The sequence below is a fragment of the Sus scrofa genome, chromosome 1 (assembly GCF_054392235.1).
Source record: "Sus scrofa isolate SSC_HxYL_T2T_F1_AM1 chromosome 1, Sscrofa_HxYL_maternal_Yorkshire_Landrace_v2.0, whole genome shotgun sequence".
Lineage (NCBI taxonomy): Eukaryota > Metazoa > Chordata > Mammalia > Artiodactyla > Suidae > Sus > Sus scrofa.
Window position 1 is genome coordinate 285,778,656 of NC_139383.1, and position 20,301 is coordinate 285,798,956.

The 20,301-nt window shown below is 54.2% G+C and overlaps 1 protein-coding gene across 2 annotated transcripts in view; it reads left to right on the forward strand.

Annotated features, from left to right (window-relative positions):
- The window catches only part of CFAP77 (cilia and flagella associated protein 77), a 145,544-nt gene that overhangs the window by 114,847 nt on the left and 10,396 nt on the right, over positions 1-20,301 (forward strand). Inside the window, exon 5 of one of the 2 annotated variants that reach the window (XR_014829933.1) lies at positions 1,172-3,052. Coding sequence is in view for 1 of the 2 variants with exons in the window: in XM_021085476.2 (XP_020941135.2) it covers positions 4,432-4,533 (102 nt within the window). In the remaining variant the exon portion in view is untranslated. Of the gene's footprint in view, positions 1-1,171; positions 3,053-4,431; positions 4,534-20,301 lie in introns of those variants that run through there. The other variant, XM_021085476.2, reaches the window with a different exon arrangement.

Consider the following 20,301-nt stretch of genomic DNA (forward strand, 5'->3'; position numbering starts at 1 on the left):
CGAATCAGAGCTGTAGCCGCTGGCCTACACCAGAGCCATAGCCATGTCCGATCCGAGCCGCATCTGCGACCCACACCACAGCTCACGGCAACGCCGGATCCTTAACCCACTGAGCGAGGCCAGGGATCGAACCTGTGTCCTCATGGATGCTATTCAGATTCGTTTCGGGAACTCCTGATTCAGACTTGGAGAGCACTCAGATTGGCCTCCTCCCCAGTAGATCTGACCATCATAAAATCAGAACTGCTTTATGTTCGTGTAGTTTGTTTGGCACGTAGACATGCCAGGGCCAGGGACTGAACCCACACCACAGCAGCGACCCAAGGCACAGCAGCGACAATGCCGGATCCTTACCCACTAAGCCACCAGGGAACTCTGCATGTAGCAATATGCAGATTTCATTAGAAGCACATTCTGGACCCAGACTGTCTCCTGGGTTTCTGGGTTTTGTCCTCCTGAACAGCCCCTGAGGTCTGCGTCTCATCGGACCATTCAGTTTGTTTCCCTTTCAGATGGAGGAGCTGAGTCTCAGAGAGACTAAGTGACTGGCCAAAGGTGTCACAGCCAGGCCAGGACCCAGCTGTGTCCCGCCCCGGAGTCCGGGCTTTTCCTGATGGCAAGGTCCCTATTCCTGCTGATTGCAGGCAAGCTCAGGATTCAGTAAAAGTGCCTGTGACTTCTAGGGCCAACCTGGGGAGTGGGAGAGTCTTCTCAGGGATTCTGGCCCCTTGGGACCAGCAAAGAGAGACAGAGGGGTGGAAAGACCCAGGACTCCCCAGGGACAGTCAGGTACCAAGGTCCCTCCCGGCCATTCTCAGAGGAAGGTGGAATCTGAGACAACCACTCATTAAAGAGCAGAGCGTTGTAGTAATATTTTCAAAGTGGCCTGTGACTAGTTCACTTTTACTTTTATTCTTTGGCTGTGCTGAGGCATGTGTAGGTTTCCAGGCCAGGGATCCAGCACAGGCCACAGCAGTGACCACACTGGATCTTAACCTGCTGAGCCACCAGGGAACTCCCCATGACTAGTTTATTTGTTAATGGCTCAGGATGGAATCCACTCGGAGTTCCTGTCGTGGCGCAGCGGAAACGAATCTGACTAGGAACCATGGGGTTGTGGGTTCAATCCCTGGCCTCGCTCAGTGGATTAAGGATCCGGTGTTGCCGTGAGCTGTGGTGTAGGTCACAGACATGGCTCGGATCTGGCATTGCTGTGGCTGTGGCTTAGGCCGGCAGCAACAGCTCTGATTCGACCCCTAGCCTGGGAACCTCCATGTGCCACATGTGCAGCCCTAAAAAGACAAAAAAAAAAAAAGATGGAATCCGCTCAGGTTTCAAGAGAGGGAGCGTGGGCGTTATAGGCTCTGCCTCTTTATAGTTCCAAACTTGAGTCTTATTTTTAATTAGCAGCTATTTCATGGCAACTCAGAATCTTGCAGGTCCACAGAATACCAAGCCTCCAAGGACACATCATCTGAATCTAGTGACAGTCTCACAGTCAGTATCCCTCCTTTTCCAGCCAAACACCCCAAAAGCAAACACTGGGAGTGATTCCACCTCGAGTACTGGTTGGGGACTGGTGTCAGCCTAGGGGTGTGAGTTTGAGTGAATCACCACTTTGATGGGGTCTCAATTACCTCATTGGGCAGAAAAGGGGGTCAGATTCAAAGAGGGCCCAGCAGGCACTCAGAAAACACTTGTCCAGCCCACGCCAGCGTTCTGTCCTGTCCCAAGATGCTCCCTGGCTCCTGTGTTATCTATCAAACGGCTGTAAACACTCAGCCCCACCCAAGGCTGAGGGGCTGATAAACAATTGTTGGGGTGATGAGACAGCTGGTTTACGAGGTCACATTGCCACCATCCAAGGGGAAGCCTGTCTCTTCAGCAACTAAGGATGTGCTGGATTTTTGGACATTGATGACCCCGGGTGAAATTCTTGCTAACGGCTTCCATTAGCGGAGCCATCGTCTTGGGCCAGACACCCGGCTCAAAGCTAACTCAGCACATCGTCCACAAACCTGTTTGTCAGGCGCCGGTACCGCGTTTCCCCAGCAAGAACTGAGGCTTGGAAAGGTGACAAGACTTGCCTGCGTTCCTCCGATCCTGGAGCCCGGCTCATTAGCCCGTGGCTGGGCAGCGTCTCTGCTCTGGTTCAGAGATAAAGTTTCAAAGCTCTTTTCGAAAGCAGAGGGGGCTTTCTAGATCCAGAGGGCTTGTGAGTTCTCCAGACACATTCGATCACAGGAATATAACTGATTAACAAAATAAATCAATACAAGGGATTCACTGGGGTGGTGTCTTCGGATAAATTCGGGTCAGCTCTTATTTGTCAACTGCACCATCTGTCCCGTGAGGCTCTCTCACGCCCCCTTCTGCAGGGGCCCACCCCCCTGGGTCACCTGGGGAGGAATCCAGCTCATCCACTCGGGGGTGGCGCCCCAGCTCTCTATGCTGAAGTCTAGGTATAAACGGGACACCCCTGTTTACTTCTTAATTCCCCCAGGGAACTTTGAATTTTGACAAAGAGATCATAGCCAGGGGCTGAGATCTGACTGTGCATGCAAGTCCCTGACACACTTTGAAAATGCAGAGTCCAGGGCCCCTCCCGGGCTGATCCTGAGGTTGGAGGCCCAGGACCCTGTGTGAGTCTGCTGGGGTGACCATAACCAGGTCCAACGGACTGGGTGGCTTAAACAATAGAAATCGGAGTTCCCTAGTGGCTCAGTGGGTTAAGAATCTGGCATTGTCACTGCTGTGGTGCAGGTTCGATCCCTGGGTTAAGAATTTGGCATTGTCACTGCTGTGGTGCAGGTTCAATCCCTGGCCTGGAAATGTCCACATGTCGCAGGTGCAGCCCCAAAATAAATAAATGCTAGGAGTTCTCACTGTGGCACAGTGGGTTAAGGATCCAGTGTTGTCTCTGCGGCATCTCTAGGTTGCAGCTGCAGCTCGGATTGTATCCCTGGCCTGGGAGGTATCACATGGTGTAGGTGCAGCTAAAAAAGAAAAAAAGAAAAAATAAATAAAACAAATTCTAAGATAAAATAAAAAAGAATTACACTCATATATATATATATATATATATATATATATTTTTTTTTTTTTTTTTAAACCCCAGAAATCTGGAGTTCCCTCTGTGACACAGTGGGTAAAGAATCTGACTGCAGCCACTCGTGTTGTTGCTGAGGTTTGGGTTCGATCCCTGGCCCGCATCTCTGGCCCAGGAACTTCCATATGCTGAGGGTTTGGCCATAAAAATTCAAACAGACAAGCAAACAGAAAAACCCAGAAATATATTTTCTTCCAGTTCTGGAGGCTGGAAAACCAAGATCAAGGTGCCGGCAGAGTTGGTTTCTCTGGAGGCCTCTCTCTGTGGCCGTGGACGGCTGCCTTCTCACTGTCCTCACGTGGCCTTTTCTGTATGGACATCCCTGGTGTCTCTTTCTCTTCTTGGAAGGACACCTGTCCTACAGCCGCATACGATGACCTCATGATACCCCATCACTTCCTTAAAGGCCCATCTATAAGTGGGTCACATCAGGGGTTGGGGCATCAACACACGAATTTGGAGGGGACACTAGGCTTGCCGGCATCTGTTCATGGGCACAGGGCATGCAGCTAAGGAGGTGACGGGTTTCCTCTGTGCTTCAAAATCCCTCCCACAGGGATCTCAGCGGTGCTGAACGGAGCCCCTAAATTCCTCCCCCAAAAGAGTCTTCCTTCCTCTTCCAGGGGAGGGCCACGGGAAGGACCTGCTCCTGAGAAAAGGCAAAGATCCATCATTCATTCTTTCTTTTTTTCTTCTTCTTCTTCTTTTTTTTTTTAGGACTGTGTCTGCGACCTATGAAATTTCCCAAGCTAGGAGTCAAATCAGAACTGCGGCTGCTGGCCTACACCACAGCCACAGCAATACCAGATCTGAGCCACATCTTCGACCTACACCACAGCTCACGGCAACACTAGATCCTTAACCCAATGAGCGAGGCCAGGGATCAAACCTGTATCCTCACGGACACTATATTGGGTTCTTACCCACTGAGCCACAATGGGAACGCCCGTCATTCTTCACTCAAACTCGGTGGCATCCATTGTAACCACCAGGGCTGTGTAGCTGCAGGGAGGTGGCAAAGATTGGGACACCGCCCCCCCCCCCCCCCGCCCTCGAGGCGGCTGCGGGCCAGAACCCTGGGTCTAGAGCCAAACCGGAAACCAGAACAATAGGCTCTCAGCATCCTGTGGTCCCACCACCAAATCCACTCAGCCGTGGTCACGGGCAGGGCCAGGGGCGCAGGTGACAAGAAATCAGCCTGGGAGGACAGTGACCCACAGGTCTGCCACCCAGGAATCCCAAGCCCTTGAGTCCCTTGCTTGTAGGTCCAGCTTCTGTGGGAAGCTGGTACCCACCCCGCCTCCGCATTTCTCCGCCTGCAGGTGACCCTCGGGCCGCTGTATGAGACCCGGAGCAGTCAGCTGCGGAAGTACAAACCCCCCGTGAGACTGGACGCCCTCTGGCACATGCCTCACTTCCAGAAGGTCAGTCTCGCCTCCGACTGCCCCCGTCCCAGGGGGACGCCACTCACCGGGCCTGGTCTTTACCTGTCCTCGAGACAGAGGAGTTCTGTGGGCTTCTTCCCAACGACTAGCATAACAACAACAGCAACAGTAGTAATAATAGCCATAGCAATAGCTGACATTTTTGAGCCCTCCCTGCGGGCCAGCACGGAGCTCTGCTTCATCGACTCTTTCCACTCATGGAAGTGGGGCGCTGCTGCCATCACCCCCATTTCACAGCCAGGGAACGTGGAGAACGCTGGGGAGGGCAGTCTGGGGCTGAAGCCGGGCTGACTGACCATGAAGCCTGGGTGCAGGTCCATGGGGCAGGCGCTGTCTGGGCCATGCAGTCATGGCACATCCTACACTGGGGACCTGGGGTGCCAGGCGGCCCTGCACCTCCAGCACTGAACCTCCCACTGGCTGGTGTCTCTGGGGAGATGGAACAGCTGTTTGCTGTGGGCTGATATGCACCCACCGTGCTCCAGCCTCAGACCGACCCGGTATCCATTCGGACATGTACGGGGTTTGATCAGCCGTGCTTCAGGACGGTGGGGGCAGTGGACGCCCAGCTCGGGCACAGGGAGCCTCCCTGGGGGCTGTCAGGGACAGGCCTGGCTCCGGGAGGACAGCCGCACAAAGCCGCATCCCGGTCCCGGCTGCTGGGTTGAGTTAAACTGCAATTTAGACAATGAAGGGGCCAGTGCCTCCCTGAGCCTAATGCAATCGAACAGGCTGCCAGAGAAGCCCGCTGCCTCCCTTGATGCGGCTCTCATGTCCTGCCCAAGTGGCCTCCATCAGCATATGTCAGTGACCATTTGCCCCACCGCCCATCAGCCCTCGCTGTCCCCACACATGCGAGCAGGACCAGGCGCCGTGTGCGGGGGCGGGGTAGTCAGGGCACCGCTGCCCCCTTACGGCCCCTGCATCCCGCCTGGGCAGCACCGCTCACCTCTGGCTTCTCCGCCTCGCCCACCTCCTGCCTTTTTAACCACATCCCTGCTCCCTCTTCTCTGTCTCAGCAGCCTGCTGCCTGGCTCCTCCTTTGGCTGCCTTTCCTCCTCTGCTCTTTCCTCTCTGATCTTCCTGCCCTCGATGTCCATGGGGAGTGGGGTGTGGGTGCAAGCATCCCGGGGACCCTGCCGAGGAAGGGAGGGGACCATGGCTCCACAGGCACAAGACCCCTCCGCAACCTACACCGCAGCTCAGGGCAGCGCTGGATCCCGGACACACTGAGTGCAGCCAGGGATCGAACCCGCATCCTCATGGACACTAGTCGGACTCATCTCCGCTGCGCCACAATGAGAACTTCCTCAGCTGTGATTTAGAACCTACCAGTAGCTTCCAAGGCAATGGACAAAGCTCAGGGGGGTCTTCCCCTGACCCCCTACCGGAGCAAGGAAGGACCCCCCTCCACACCAACAACCCCCACCCAGAGCCGGGGGTCACAGATTCCCATGTCGGGCGAGCCTGCTTCTCACGCAGGGATCGCACAGCCTGGCCTGGAGAAGTGCAAGTACAGAAACAAACGAATTTCTATTTCCAATCGAGGGGACTTGACTCGGCTGAGCACAGGCCTCTTCTGGTCTTTGGACTCTCTTGTGAGAAAACACCTGTTTGGCACGCTGTCGCCCCCCTGTGATGCCAGCCTTTTTGTTCGTGCTAAGTCCTTGACGTGTACAGCTTCGTGCGTGTGGCCTCACCGGAGCTGGTCTGAGGAGAGGCTCAGAGGGTTTGCGTCTTCCTCGACCTGCAAGCGGCTGGGCTGTCCACAGGGCCCCGGCTCAAAGGCACCATCCGTCACGTCTAAGGACGAATGAGATGCTTTTCCAGCGGGTTAATGATCCGGCCTGTCTCTCTGGCTTTGCCAGTTTGATCCCCAGCTCAACACAGAGGGTTATGATCACAGCTGCAGCTCAGATTCGATCCCTGGCCCCGGAACTTCCACATGCCGCACATCGCCAAAACAGACAATAAAAGGGAAAAAAGAGAATGGGAAACAGAATAAAAACACAAGCCCCGGGGTTTATAGGCTCTTCTTCATCTTTGCTCGGCGTGTTCACAGGATTCTGGAAGTTCAGCTGTGGGAATCTCAGAGCAGAGGTGGGCCCTGGGCTCCGCCAGGACAGCCCGGCCAGCAGAGGCCCCAGAGTGCTGCCCCCTCCGCAGCACCGCCCAGTGCCCTCCCGGTGGGGAAATACCACCACCAAAAGGTATTGATGGAGCTCCGACTGGGTGCCAGGTCCCCGACATGCATTCGCTCACAGATAGGATGCCCCCATTCTACTGATGTGGAAACTGAGGCTCAGAGAGGTCAGGGAACTTGTCCTGGGAGAAGCGGGTGCCCGCCTAATCCAGGGCCCCCTCTCCTGCCCCTGGACACCATCCCTCACCTCCCGGCCCCACCCAGGCAGGTCCCCTCTTCACTACCAAACGGCTCCCTTGCGCCCCTCCGAGGCACTGAGCCACACTGTGGTTCACTGAGGAAGTGGGCAACTGCTTGTTCAACATCCACCAGCCCCTGCAAAGTGTGAGCCCGCAGGACATGCCTGTCGTGTCCCCGCCGTGTCCCTGGAGCCCAGCACTGGGCCCGGTACCCAGCAGGTGGCCGGCCAGTAGCGGCTGTGGCAAGAAGGAACAAAGGCGTGAATGAATGAATGAAGGGCCAGTGCAGCCCAGGGTGACGGGAGAATTTAAAAGCCTTTCCCAGACCCGATGGAACCCCCTCGGCCCGGTGCCCTCCAATCCTGGCAGCCACTGCTGGGGACAAGACGCAGCCGGCCGGGGCCAGAGCCCCTCTGCCCGAGGCGGGGCTGCCTCTGTCAAGGCCCCCGAGGGTCTTTGTGCCTCGTGTCTGTGCCGATACCCGCCCCCACCTCCCCACCCGGCCCCATTATGAAAGGAAAAAGCACTTCCAAAAAAGTGGAACCTGTCACGGTGATGGATAACCTAAATGGACTCTCCCTGCTCGCGAACAGATGTCGGCGCTGAACTCTGTCAGAAATAATTAAACACCTTTCACACGGAAAAGCAGCAGGCAGGGCGCGGGCGCTCCTGGGCCGGGTCAGCGAGGAGCGAGCTGGCTTGCCGTCGCTTCCAACCCAGCGCAGCGCGGGGCACCTCGGGTCTGAGCCCAGGAGGGACGGAGGGATGGGACGGAAACGCCCCGCGGGGGGCCCCTGTCCGGCCGCACCGTGTCAGTGCCCCCAGCCATGGTCACTCAAGGGCCAGTGCCCAGAGCGAGGGTCGGCTGACAGCCGGGGAGTGGTCTTTCCGCCAGGATGTTGGTCATGGGCCGGCGGCTGCCCCTCCCTGGGTGGGCCTCAGTTTCCCCGCCTGAAAATGAGGGGGAAGCACCACTTCTTGAGGGTCTCTTCCAACCCAAAGTTTCGTGATCCGAATTCACTGGCCAAGGAGCCAGTGGGGGGAGGCACGGGGGCTCGTGGAGGTCGCAGACCCCAAAGCTGGAGTGCACTAGGACAGGGTCCCATTTAGGGGCAGGACGTGAGCTCACTGCCTGGCCCCTGAGTGGGGGGATGGCTGGGCTTGGGGCCCACACCTTCTGTGCCTGGTGGCAGGCTCTCTCTACCCTCTGCCTGAGGTGCTGGGGGCCAGTAGGGAAGGGGGGGCATGGTGTGTCTGTGTGTGCACGATGCCAGGGTCAGCCAGACCTGGGTCACGTGGTGACCCTGCCACTCCTGACCTGTCACTTGGCCCAAGCTGCCCAAGCATCACTGGCCTGTTTCCTCTTCCAAAAAATGCTCCCCTGTGTGTGTGTGTTGGGGGGGGGGGGTGCTGCAGGGAGGATGTGATGAGGATACGTGCAGAGTGGCTGACCTTAGCAACACACGGCGGCTGCCATGAGGATGGTGCTGGCATCACTCACTCACTCACTCACTCATTCATTCATTCACAAGCCTTGTCCCCGAGCGCCTCTGGGTCACACCTGTTCTCCGTGCAGACCGCATGCTGATGTGGGGCTGCTGGGGACAGGCAAGGATCGAGGTGGACGGACGGACCCCCGAGTTTGGGGATGAGGGTGACCCCCATAACGAGAACCCCATCAGCACAGTGGGAGCCTGGGCTGGCCCACCCTGTGCTCCTCCCTTTTGTGGGTGCTCCCAGATGGGAACCAGACACACCGGCCTGCCCAGGACCCCCCTCCTCTGGGCCAAGTGGGAGGAAGAATTATTAACAGCACCCCTTCTGCTCTGAAAAGTGACCCAATCGGAGCCACATAGTCTATGGTCTCGTGCTATTAAGTCCAGAAAAACAGACTGGTTATTCCCCTTTATAAAAAGACTGCCAGTGATAACAGCCCAAAGACAAAGGGGTGGGTGCCCCCAATATATGGTAGCACTGACAGTGGTGACAGGTTGGGTGCCCCGAGTATTTACGGTAGCACTGGCAGTGGTGACAGGCTGGGTGCCACCAGCCAAGCAAGGGCTTAAGTGTTGGGAGATCTTACACAGATATGAGAGAGAATATACAACATCGTGAAATACGATGCAGCCACTGAAAATATTGACTTTAGTCTGTACTCGAGGACACTTGAATAATCATTTTTTTTGGCCACCACATGCGGCAGCTTAATGTAGGATCTGAGTGACCAGACTAGGGATTGAGCCCCGGCTGCAGTGGTAGAAGCACTACTTTAAAAAAAAAAGTTTTGAAAGGCTGGAGGCTCTACAGCCAATCCCAGCTCTCAGGCCCCTTCCAGCCCCGTTCCTCTCGCTAGCTCCCAGGGTGCTCCCCAGGCTGCTGGCCAAGCCAGCTTCCCCTTTTTCTCCCCCTCAGGCATGAAGGTCAAAGGCTAGCACTCGGCCGGACCGTGAAGGCGGCTGACTTGCAGAGTCTGGATCTCTCTGGCCGAATCCATGTTATAATTGGAGATCCAAGACCCACCTTAGAGAGGGGTTTGCCCGAGCATCTCAGAGTCTCCACTTCAACCCCAACACACCGCCTCTCCTCAACAGCTCTCATCTTTCCCCGACAGCCCCGGATACCCACTGACATTACATAGTCATTCAGTCACTAAAGTATGAACAAATTGACTGTATTTTCATTTGGCTTTTGGTTTCAGCCCCACTGCTTTAGAATAATGGCCCAAGCTATTAAGCTAACAGTTTGATTTACAAGCTCTTGTGCTCTGAACGCTGGGATCAGACTTCTCTCTTTGTGGAAGACTAACCCTGCCTCGGGTCTCCTGGGCCCCTGGCTCCCTAATAGCACAGGAGGCGGCAGGAAGGGAAAAAAAAAAAAATCAGCAGTCAGCCAAGCCGTGACACCCAGAGATGCAGCTGATTAGTGAAAGCTGCTGAATCTAAGAAAAGGATTTTCTTTCCCACCTTTAAGCTCTCTTACAAATCATAGCTGGCTGGAAAGTTAACTCTCTGTTAAACCCCCAGAGCGGGCTCTGTCCAGCCAAGGCTGCCATCCCCTCTCCACTGGGCCTGTTTGGTTAAAGACGGACCGTTCTCTACATGGGGCGCTCAAGCCCCAACGTCACTGCTTTCAGACCCACAAAGAGCAGATCCTGAATGTTCCATGCCAGCCCAAGGTCCCTGCACCCGGGATGTATTTTAAGAATCCTGTCGCTCCATTGCATCGGAATAAGAATCATGCCAGGTTGCCGTGTAGGGCTTTGCGAATACGGCTGGGATGTGTCACACGCAACACGGGACAATAGAGAGAGTGATTCAGAGGCCCTGACACACTTGACATTTCTTCCTAAATACAGATTCCACCCCCCCCATTATAAATCAGATCAGTATGCAGAGGGGCTGACTCGCTGAAGGGATACAAGCAGGGGCTTAATTGGTTTTGCATAATCCGGCACCTTGGAGAGACAGATTTTTTAGGCACCTGCTCACGAGGTGATGTGGCTGCTCAAATCTTGGCGAGTCACAAATGGCCAGAGCTGAAACTCTGGGGGCAGGGACAAGAGGAAAGGGGTTGGAAGCAGGGACATAAAGGCAAAGTTTCTGGAACAGTTGGAGACGTCTCGAGCCGTGGGTGGAGGGGGGACCCGGGTCAGGGAGGGAGGTGGCAGGCATCACGGGGCCGTGGGAGCTGGCATTTGTAAGCTGCAACTTAGGGCCATTCCCCCCCACCCCTAAGCCTGCCTGTCCCCTTAATCTTCTCACCTGGGAATTTTCAGTTTAATCCAGAAAGCACTTCTCCCCCACTGGGTGCAGAAATACTTCAAATTTCATGTTGAAAATCAACCAGAAAATAGACTAAGACAGCCTGTTTTGACATCAGGCAGATATTTCTAATCTCTGGAGGGAGCTTGAATCTCATGTTGAGTTTGGGAAGTTGATGGGACTTCCGAGGTCCCCGATTTCTTCTTCCCTCGCGTCCCCAAGAGAATAAATCTTCAATGATCTAAAGCAAATCTCCTGGGCTTGAGAGGGAGTTCGGGTGAACGCCTGCCACCTCTTGGAATGACTTCCCGTGTCTCACCCGAGTTCCTCACCTCCACACATGCCCACCTGTCAGCCTCTGTCACCAGGCACCAAGGCTGCGGGAGTGACGGGGTCCAAGCTGCCTGGCACGCGGCCAGCAGCAGGGTCTCCGAGATAAACAACATCAGACAATCTACTCACATAAACTCGGTTCAATCAAACTGGGGTTGGTCGAAAGCGCAGGCGAGCTGAACCCGGGGGCTGGTACCCCCACAGCCACAAGCCTTACGCAGCAAGCACAGCCTTCCTGGTTTCCCTCGGATTGCGAAGTTCACGGGCAGCAGAGAACGTACACATCCAGGAGGAAGTAAGATGATAGGGATGCTTTTCTGGCTTCTTTCCTTCCTCTCCTCAAAGAGGGCCTGGGGGATGATGCCCCAGCAGGGCACACGAGGTGGGTGCTTGGACCCGAGTCCACCGGCTGGAGGTGCAGAGGGAAGAGTGTTTCCAGACAGCAGCTCAACACCGGCACCAAGAGCTCACATGCCCTGAGCGCCTCTTACGTGCCGGGCTAGGCGCTTCAATGGACGGTCTCATCCCATGCCGACCCTCGCACTAAGCCTACGTGGCAGAGATAAGTCACAGTGTCTCAGAGATGAGAAACCAGAGCTTGGAGGCTTCAAGTCACGTGCCCCAGGGTCACAGTTAACATGTGGTGGGAAGGCGCTGAGCTCTCCGCTGGCTGCCTCCAGGCCCCAGGCCCCAGGCCCCGGAAGAGCCGATAAATACTAAGGCCCTGCAACCAAGGTCAGAGGCCAGTGGGGCTAAACGCGGGACCCGGGAAGGAAAGAGAAGGGCAGTCAGGAACTCGGGTGTTTATAGGTGTCCAGAGGGTCGTGGCCAGCCCTGCTCCGGCTGATTTAAGCCCGTGCAGTAAACAAAACTTCCCACTGCCCTGATAGCCTTTGGACCTTGACAAAACCCCTGAGCGTCTTTTAAACCGCAGCTTGGCCCCAAGGCTAAAGAGGCGAGGGGCCATTGATGGGGGGGCAGGGGTTCAGGCTTGCTGTAACTGAAGCCCGGGGGCAGAGATGGAGAGGGCAGGAGGGCTGGGCCCGTGGGCCCGGACCGCACACGGATGCTCCAGGTCCAAGCCTGCCTCTGTATCTGCAAAGTGGGGATAATGACAGAATCAAGGGCAGCTGGGCAGGAGCCCCGCCAGGGGAGGGTCCTGGCGCGGTCCCATCTCCGGGCAGGGTGGGGCTTTGGCAGCAGCTCCTCCAGAGGAACGGCTCTCTAGGAGCAAGCAGCTCCCCAGCTCCCTGGGTCAAGGTCAACTCCTCCTACACAGGTGTGTTTAAAGCCCACGTTCATGGAGGCAGGTGGTGCCCCTTCCTGGGTCTGACACAAAGTGGGCTGGGGCTTCAAGACAAAATATCCCGGTGGAGGCAGGCTGTCGACTGTCAAGCAGCCCCGAGGACTATGAAGTCCTGTCTTAATCTGCTCAGAGTACAGTAACAAGATACCATAGACTGGGTGGCTTCAGCAACGGACATTTATTTCTCTTGGTTCTGGAGGCTGGAAGTTGGAGATCAAGGTGCCAGATCTGGGCAGGCTCTCTTCCTGGCGTACAGACGGCCACCCACCTTCTCGCTGTGACCTCGCATGGCAGAGAGAGAAAGGAAGCTTTCCCGTGTCTCTTCTTAAAAGGGCACCAAGTCCCATCATGAGGGACCCGCCCTCAGGACCTCAGCTAAACCTCACTACTCCCAAAGGCCCCCCTCCAAACACCGTCACATGCGGGGCGAGCAGGGCTTCACAGATGCATTTAAAGGGACACAATTCAGTCCACAGCAGCTTCTGTCTCAAGTTCAGCGGAAGTCTCCCCCCTCCTCTCTCCTACCTCCCACCTCTTGGGTGTGTTTCTCCTTCCGGAGCCCACGGAGCCATCCGCTTCCCCTAATAAGTGACAGCCCTGCACACACCCGAAGCCAGACACCGTCTTGTCACTGATGTCCAGGCACTCACTCGATGGCTCCTCGGGGCAGAGTTTCCCATGCTGGAAGCTGGGACCCCCGTGTGGCAGTGACAGTCCCCATGCCCAGATGCCGTGACCTCTGCCACCCCGTGTGCATTCTCTCCTTTTGCCCACAGTCTCGGGGATTTGTCAGCTCGAACTGCCTTTCTACCCATTCTTCAACCAACGTGTTGGTACAGATATTGAAGGAAATAAAAGCCCTCTTCTACTTAGAGATTTAACAGAGCAAAGGTGATGGAGAGGAGCTTTAAGGATCTTAGGGAGTTAGTTCCATCCTGGCGCAGTGGTTAACAAATCCGACCGGGAACCGTGAGGTTTCGGGTTCGATCCCTGGCCTTGCTCAGTGGGTTAAGGATCTGGCATTGCTGTGAGCTGTGGTGTAGGTCACAGACACGGCTCGGATCCCACATTGCTGTGGCTCTGGCGTAGGCCAGCAGCTACAGCTCCAATTAGACCCCCTAGCCTGGGAGCCTCCATACACCAAGGGTGCAGCCCTAGAAAAGACAAAACAAAAACAAAAAAAAAGGATCTTAGGATGCTTGAATCTTCGAGGCATTTCTAAGGGCTCTGTTGCCTTATCCTAGGCTCCTAACCTATCCATCCGCCTACCCATCTATCTGCCCACCCATCTATCCATCCGTCCACCCACTAGCCAGGATTTGCTGAATGTCCACGGGGTGACCCTAACAGTTGAGGAAGATCCCCTGTCTGTTGGCACTTCCCCCGAACAGTGTCTGGACTGTGGCACCAACATCCTGGCTGATGTCTTCCTTGAAGACTCTTAACTCTACCATTCCTACCTGTGACTCGTCAGGGTCAGCCTCGCCAAGCATAGAAAGAGTCTGTTCCTTCTTAAAATATACAGGGAAAGGCCTTCCTGCTCATTATTCCAGTAAGAGACAAGGGGAAACACGACACCAGACCTCGGCACAGGGCGCCCCGCCCGAACGGGCCATGGACACCGCACATCTGAGGAGGTCCCCTGCTCCCTACGCAGTAACTCAGGAGCTGTTCCGCAGCCAATATGAATAAGCGATAAGGCACTGACGGGCCCTGCCTGGACGGCTCAGCAAAGGACTTAATTTGCAACCGAGCACAAAATCAAAGACTCTGTCAACCGAGGAACGGTGCGCCTGAATAAGCACCTTGTGCTACCTGGGGGAGACTGTCAGGTAAACTTCCAGAGAAAGTAATTAAGGAATCCCCATTGTCTAAATTCCGCAGCAAAATGTGAAGCTCTGGAATGTGAGGCTCGCCAGGGATCCCGTGTCTCCGCCCAGCTTGATCCTTCAGCAAAATGAGCCGCGGAAGTTTACGAAGGGATCGGCCGGCGCCTCCCCCTCGCCCTCCCGACGCCGCCCTCGGGCTCCGCGTGCTTCCGCGTGTCGTCTTGATGGGAAAGCGGTAGGCGGCAGATGAGATCGCCGCTTGGGGGGACGCGGCGGAGATTAATATACAAATATATAGACCTCTCTGAGATCTGGCAGGCGCCAATTAATATTTATCAAGTGCCCGCCGCGTTCAGGATACCGCGTATCAACATGGAAAACACACCGTCCCCGGCGTCGAGGAGTCTGCGCTCCGACTCCAGGGCATCCCGGACGGATGCGCTGGTGCGCGGAGGGCGCCCGCCGGGAGGGGAGAGCCCGGCGCAGCTTAGGTTAGCCTTGGCAGCCGGTGGCCTTCTCTTTCCGAGACGATGCGGAATGTTCTCGGCCAGGCCGCCTCAGCACCCAAGTCTCCCGGGCCCGCCCGGTTCACAAAGACTCCTTGACAGCGCTCTGTCCACAGGCTCCTTCACTAACCCCCTCCTTAGCGCTGGCTCGAGTTGAAAACAAAAGAAGCCAATTAAACTAAGGCTTCCACTGTCCACTGCAGATGAGGGCCCACCGGTATATCTGAGGGGGGTGGGCAGGCGGAGCATCCTTCTGGAATAGCCCACTGCCCATTTCCAGGCTGAGCCCCTCCAGCCGGCCACCCCCCAGAAGAATAGCACCAAGCAGACTCCCATCACCTGGGCTCCGAGAAGAAAAGGGGAGACCCCCCCCTTTTCCTGGCAGCTCTGCTTGTCACGGGGCTGGCTGACAACCCCAATGAAAACAGCCCTGGATGCTCCTGTGAAGCCTTGTTCCATCTCATGCAGCCACTCCTTCCTCAGACAGGTTTTGAAAGGCGAAAAGTCTGGAACGCACCCTCCCACCCCGGCACCCCCACCCCAGTCCCCTCGCCCAGGGAGAGGGGCGGCAGCTTGGGTGAGCCGGGCTGCCCAGCATCCTCACCTGGCCCCACCGTGCACTGCCTCCAATTAAATCAAAATGGTTTGTTTTTAATGGTCTTTTACACTGACAAGTGGGCGATCATTTTGGGCCCACTAGCTGTCAGGGAACTGAGGCAAATCCTCCGTTGATAATGCCCAATGCTTCCAATTAGGAGCCGAGGCCGCTCCCGGCGCACTGACGATTCCCCAGCCGCCCCCCAGGCCCCTTTGGCGCGGGCTGTTTCTTCTTGCCTCCTCCGCCGCAAATTACTGACACAAAACGGAAGGCCCCGCGTCTCCTCTGCCACGCCAGGCCCGGGCCCTGTTGGGCTTAATGAGCCGATGGAAGTTTCGTGGCTCCGGCGCTAAATTCTTTTCTTGTTTGACAGCTGCTCGGCTAAGGCGAGTGTTGACCTTATAAAAGATTTAGTGTTTCTCATTATTTTCTGTCAAGCTTCACAAGTGATGGCTCTGCAGTTATCATTTGCATCCTGGGGTGTGTGTGTGTGTGTGTGTGTGTGTGTGTCGAGTGGGGCTCCGGAGTGAAGGCAGGGGAAACAGGAAAGGGTCTTCCTCCCCCCCGAGCTGCCTTTGGCCCCCAGACCCCAGCTTCCAGGGCGACATCCTTCTCGGGCGGAGGCGTTTAAAGAGAGGCACATGCGAAGCTGAGATGACGATGGTTCAGTGGCTTCCAGGCCTTCCGGATGGAGCATCGGCGGAGGCAGATCAAGGCCAGGGGACTCCTGGAGCCTGTCCAGCCCAGCCAGGGATGGACGTGCCGGGCAAGACACGCTGAGGCCGACACAGGGCTGAGGACCCCTTTAGGGCCACAGTCCAGATCTCATGGGGGGAGCTCCCTCTCTTCTTCCAGGCCCTGTTTAAACCCATCATCAGCAAGAGCCTTCCCTCTGCTCTGCATCCTGTTTGAAGATTTAATGGTTTTAAAAAGCAGAACCATTTTTTACAAAGTGGCACATATTATTGCCCCCAGTGGGATGACTCTGGGAGCATTTGTTAGGCCTTCTTTGGCTCCTGCACCCATGCCAAATTGGGGCCGCTCTAAAAATAACAAGACTCCAGGGAGCTCATGCTGGCTCCTTCTCCAGCCTCCTGCTGCCTCCCCGTCTCATCTCTTTCAATCCCCCCTTTCTCCCCCTCACTCTGGCCATCCCAGGTGAGGGTGACCAGAGAGCGAGAGGGAGTTAAGACACAAGGATGTCTCCCCCAGGCTTCTGAGTCTTTATTCCTCTTTGTTACCATGGGAGACCCTGTATGGATCTCTTCGAGCAAATGCATGGCACCTTCTCCCAGCCGTGACCATGGCAGACCTTGCTAATCAATCACCCCACACTTTTTCATGAGCCTAGATTCAGCCTGCAAATATTTTATGACAGAACATGGGCATCAGCCTCCGTGCTATGCCTGCCTTAGAGGGGCCATTTAAATAAATTGCTAAGGACCCTAAAAGTCCTTATATTTTTACACTACATCAAGATGATTTTTACATATGAGGAAATAAAATATAACCCACCAAAGGAAATTACATTGGACTTCATCAAAATGAAAACCTCTGGTGCTTCAAATGATACTATCAAGAAAATGAAGAGAGTTCCCTGGTGGTCCAGGGGTTAGGATTTGGCGCTTTCACCACTGTGGCCCGAATTCGATCCCTGGTCCAGGAACTGAGATCCCACATCAAGCCACTGCACGTTGTGGCCAAAGGGAAAAAAAATGAAAAGACAACCCCCAGAAAGCGAGAAAATATGTGCAAATCAAATATCTGATAAGGGACTTGTATCTTTGAATATAAATATTACTCTCACAACTCAGTGATGAAAAGACAGCCTAAATTTTAAAACGGTCAAAGGACATGAGTGGACATGTCTCCAAAAAGATATACGCAAATCACCAGTACACACATGGAAGATACCCAGCATCATTAGCCCTTAGGGGGATGCAAATCAAAACTTTGGGGAGATACCACTACACACCACCAACTAGGCTGACTATCATAAAAAAAAAAAAGACTAAATAACAAGTGTTTTCAAGGACATAGAGAAATCAGAACATTAACACATTGCTGGTGAGAAGAAAAAATGGGGCAGGCAGCCACTTTGGAAAACACAGTCAGAGTTCCCTAGAAGGCTAAATGCAGAATTCCCGTGTGACCTGGCAATTCCACTCCTAGGTATATATCCAAGAGAAACGAAAAGCATACACCCACCCCCAAACGTGTGCCGGAACGTTCCTAGCAGCATCAGAAAGTGGAAATAACGCAAATGTGCATCAGCTGAGGAATGGGTAACCAAAACGTGGTAGATGGTACGATGGAATATTATTCAGCCATGAAAAGGATTTAAGCACCGAAATGCGCTACAGCATGGATTGACCTTGAGGATGTCACGGTGAATGAAAGAAGCCAATCACAGAAGACCACGCACTGCATGATTGCATCTTCAGGAAATGCCTAGAGAATAGGTAAATCCACAGAGACAGAAAGTAGACTAATTGTTGCCAGGGCCTGGGGGGAGGAAATGGGGAAGAATTCCAAAGGGTACAAGGCTTCTCTGGCGGATTATGAAAAGATTCTAAACTTAGATGGTGGTGGTGGGTGCACAACCTTATGCATATACTAAAAATCATTGATTTATAGATGCTAAGTGGGTGAATTTTATGGTATGTGAATTATATTATAATACAGCAGTTAAAAAAATTGAGGAGTTCCCTGGTGACTCTGTGAGTTAAGGATCTGGCATTGTCACTGCCATGGTGTGGGTTCCATCCCTGGCCCAGGAACTTCCGCATGCCATGGTTTTGGCCAAAAACATTTTTTTGCAAAAAAAAAAAATAGCCCAGTCAATTCGGATGTGTGCTCACACCCAGATTCTGTCTTTGGAGCCTTGAACAGGGTGATAACTGGGTACTGCAAAGTGGCCGCAGGTGGTGAGGGAGGGTCTGGTGTGACCCCAGTTTTGCCCCAAATTCTCATTATGACCACCCCTTACCTGAAGTCTATTAAACTTAGACACTGAAGAAGCAGAGGTGGACACGGATCCCGCCTTCGTGTTACCCTAATATTAATCTACCAGGCATCTACCAAACAGATTCCCTGTTCTGTTTTATTTTATTTTATTTTTGCTTTTGAGGGCCGTACCCACAGCATATGGAGGTTCCCAGACTAGGGGTCAAATCAGAGCTGCAGCTGCTGGCCTACACCACAGCTCACGGCAATGCCGGATCCTTAACCCACTGAGGAGCCCAGGGATTGAACCTGAGTCCTCATGGATACTAGTCAGGTTCTTAACCCCCTAAGCCACAACGGGAACTCCTCCCTGTTCAATTTTGATGTCAACTGCTGCTACCCAACCTTAGTTAATCTTTGGGAATGATCTAGAAGTACTGTTTGGCTTCTGGAAACAGCAAGCCGATTTCTATTTTCAAAGACAAGCATGACTCTTTCTGGCCCGCTAAGTCTCAAGAACCCCACCGTCAGTGGAGCCGAAGCCTGGTGCCCAGGTCTGGCTTTGCCACTTAGTAGCTGGACCTCCTTGAGCCAGTGCCTTAGCCATCCTGAGAATTGGTCTTCTCTCCTGTCACGTGAGGATGGTCCCTGATGCCCCCCCGCACCCCCAGCCTTGAAGTCCCTTGCTCTCCCCCCTTTGCCTGACACGGTTCCCCGCTGTTCCACCTTCAACCCCGTGGGTGGGCAGGAAGTTTGTTTCCCAAGCCTGGGTTTGGATGTTCTTTGAAAACACAGCATGTGTCAGCAGGGAGGGTCAGGCCCTGTGTCCTTGCTCCATCTATTTTTGGACCACAGAGAAATGAGAGCCGGTGGCAGAATAACAATTTAAGGGACCAGATGTCTCAGGAGACACGGCCGCTCTCGTTAATTACTTATACCCTGGACCTGCTACATCAGAGCCCAGGCCCCACCGTGTCTGCCCACACCCTGCCTAGATTTGTGTTCCGCAGGGCCTCTGACCTCCAGCTGCCCAAGCTTGACAGAAATTACTGACCTGGGACTGATCCATAATTTTCAAGTGCCTCTCATTAGAGGAGACAGCCCCTCAATCTTTTAAAGCAAAATCTCTCTCTGTCACCTGAGCAGTTGTCACTTAAAAAAAAAAAAAATTAAACTAAAATCTCTATAACTGTCAATTTTTTGTTAGTGCTTTGGAAGATTTTTAAAAATCTTAACCTGGCTAATTTTTTTCAAATCCTACCTTTTGCCTTCTTGGCCCCCAGACCTGGCATTGAAATGCTTGGTGTCAAGGTGGGGGAACCGCCATGTGGCAAATGAGAGGGGACAGGACAGCGGCTGGCCCAGCTGCCCCTTCCAGGAGGACGTGTGTGTTGCGGAGGGGAGCAGCTCAGCTGAACCTGACCCGGGCGGGGGCAGGCGGGTTCCTCCTGCTGGTGGGCACAAGCCAAAGTCACAAACCACTGGTGCTGAAACCCCGCTTGGTGGTGAAACTCTTAACACGAATGGAATCAAACATAGATCTCCAACAAACAATCTCATAAAACAGAGTAACTCATGGAGTGCCTCAGGGGCTCAGTGGATTAAGGGTCCTGTGTGGGTTCAATCCCTAACCCAGGACTTCTGAATGCCATGGGCACAGCCAAAAAAAAAAAAAAAAAAAAAAAAAAAAAAGTGGAGTTCCTGTCGTGGCTCAGCGGAAACGAATCTGAATCTGACTAGTATCCATGAGGATGCATGTTCAATCCCTGGCATGTGGCATTGCCGTGAGCTGTGGTGTAGGTCACAGACACGGCTCGGATCCTGCGTTGCTGTGGCTGTGGTGTAGGCCGGAGGCTACAGCTCCAATTCAACCCCTCGTCTAGGAACCTCCATATGCCGTGGGTGCAGCCCTAAAAAGACAAAAGAAAAAAAAAAAAAAACCAACAGACTATCTCCACTTGTGTTTTCATCTTAAAAAGAGGAAAAGGCGGAGTTCCGGATGTGGCACAGTGGGTTAAGGATCCGGCTTTACTGCAGCTGTGGCATAGGTCGCAGCTCTGGCTGGGCTTCGATCCCTGGCCTGAGA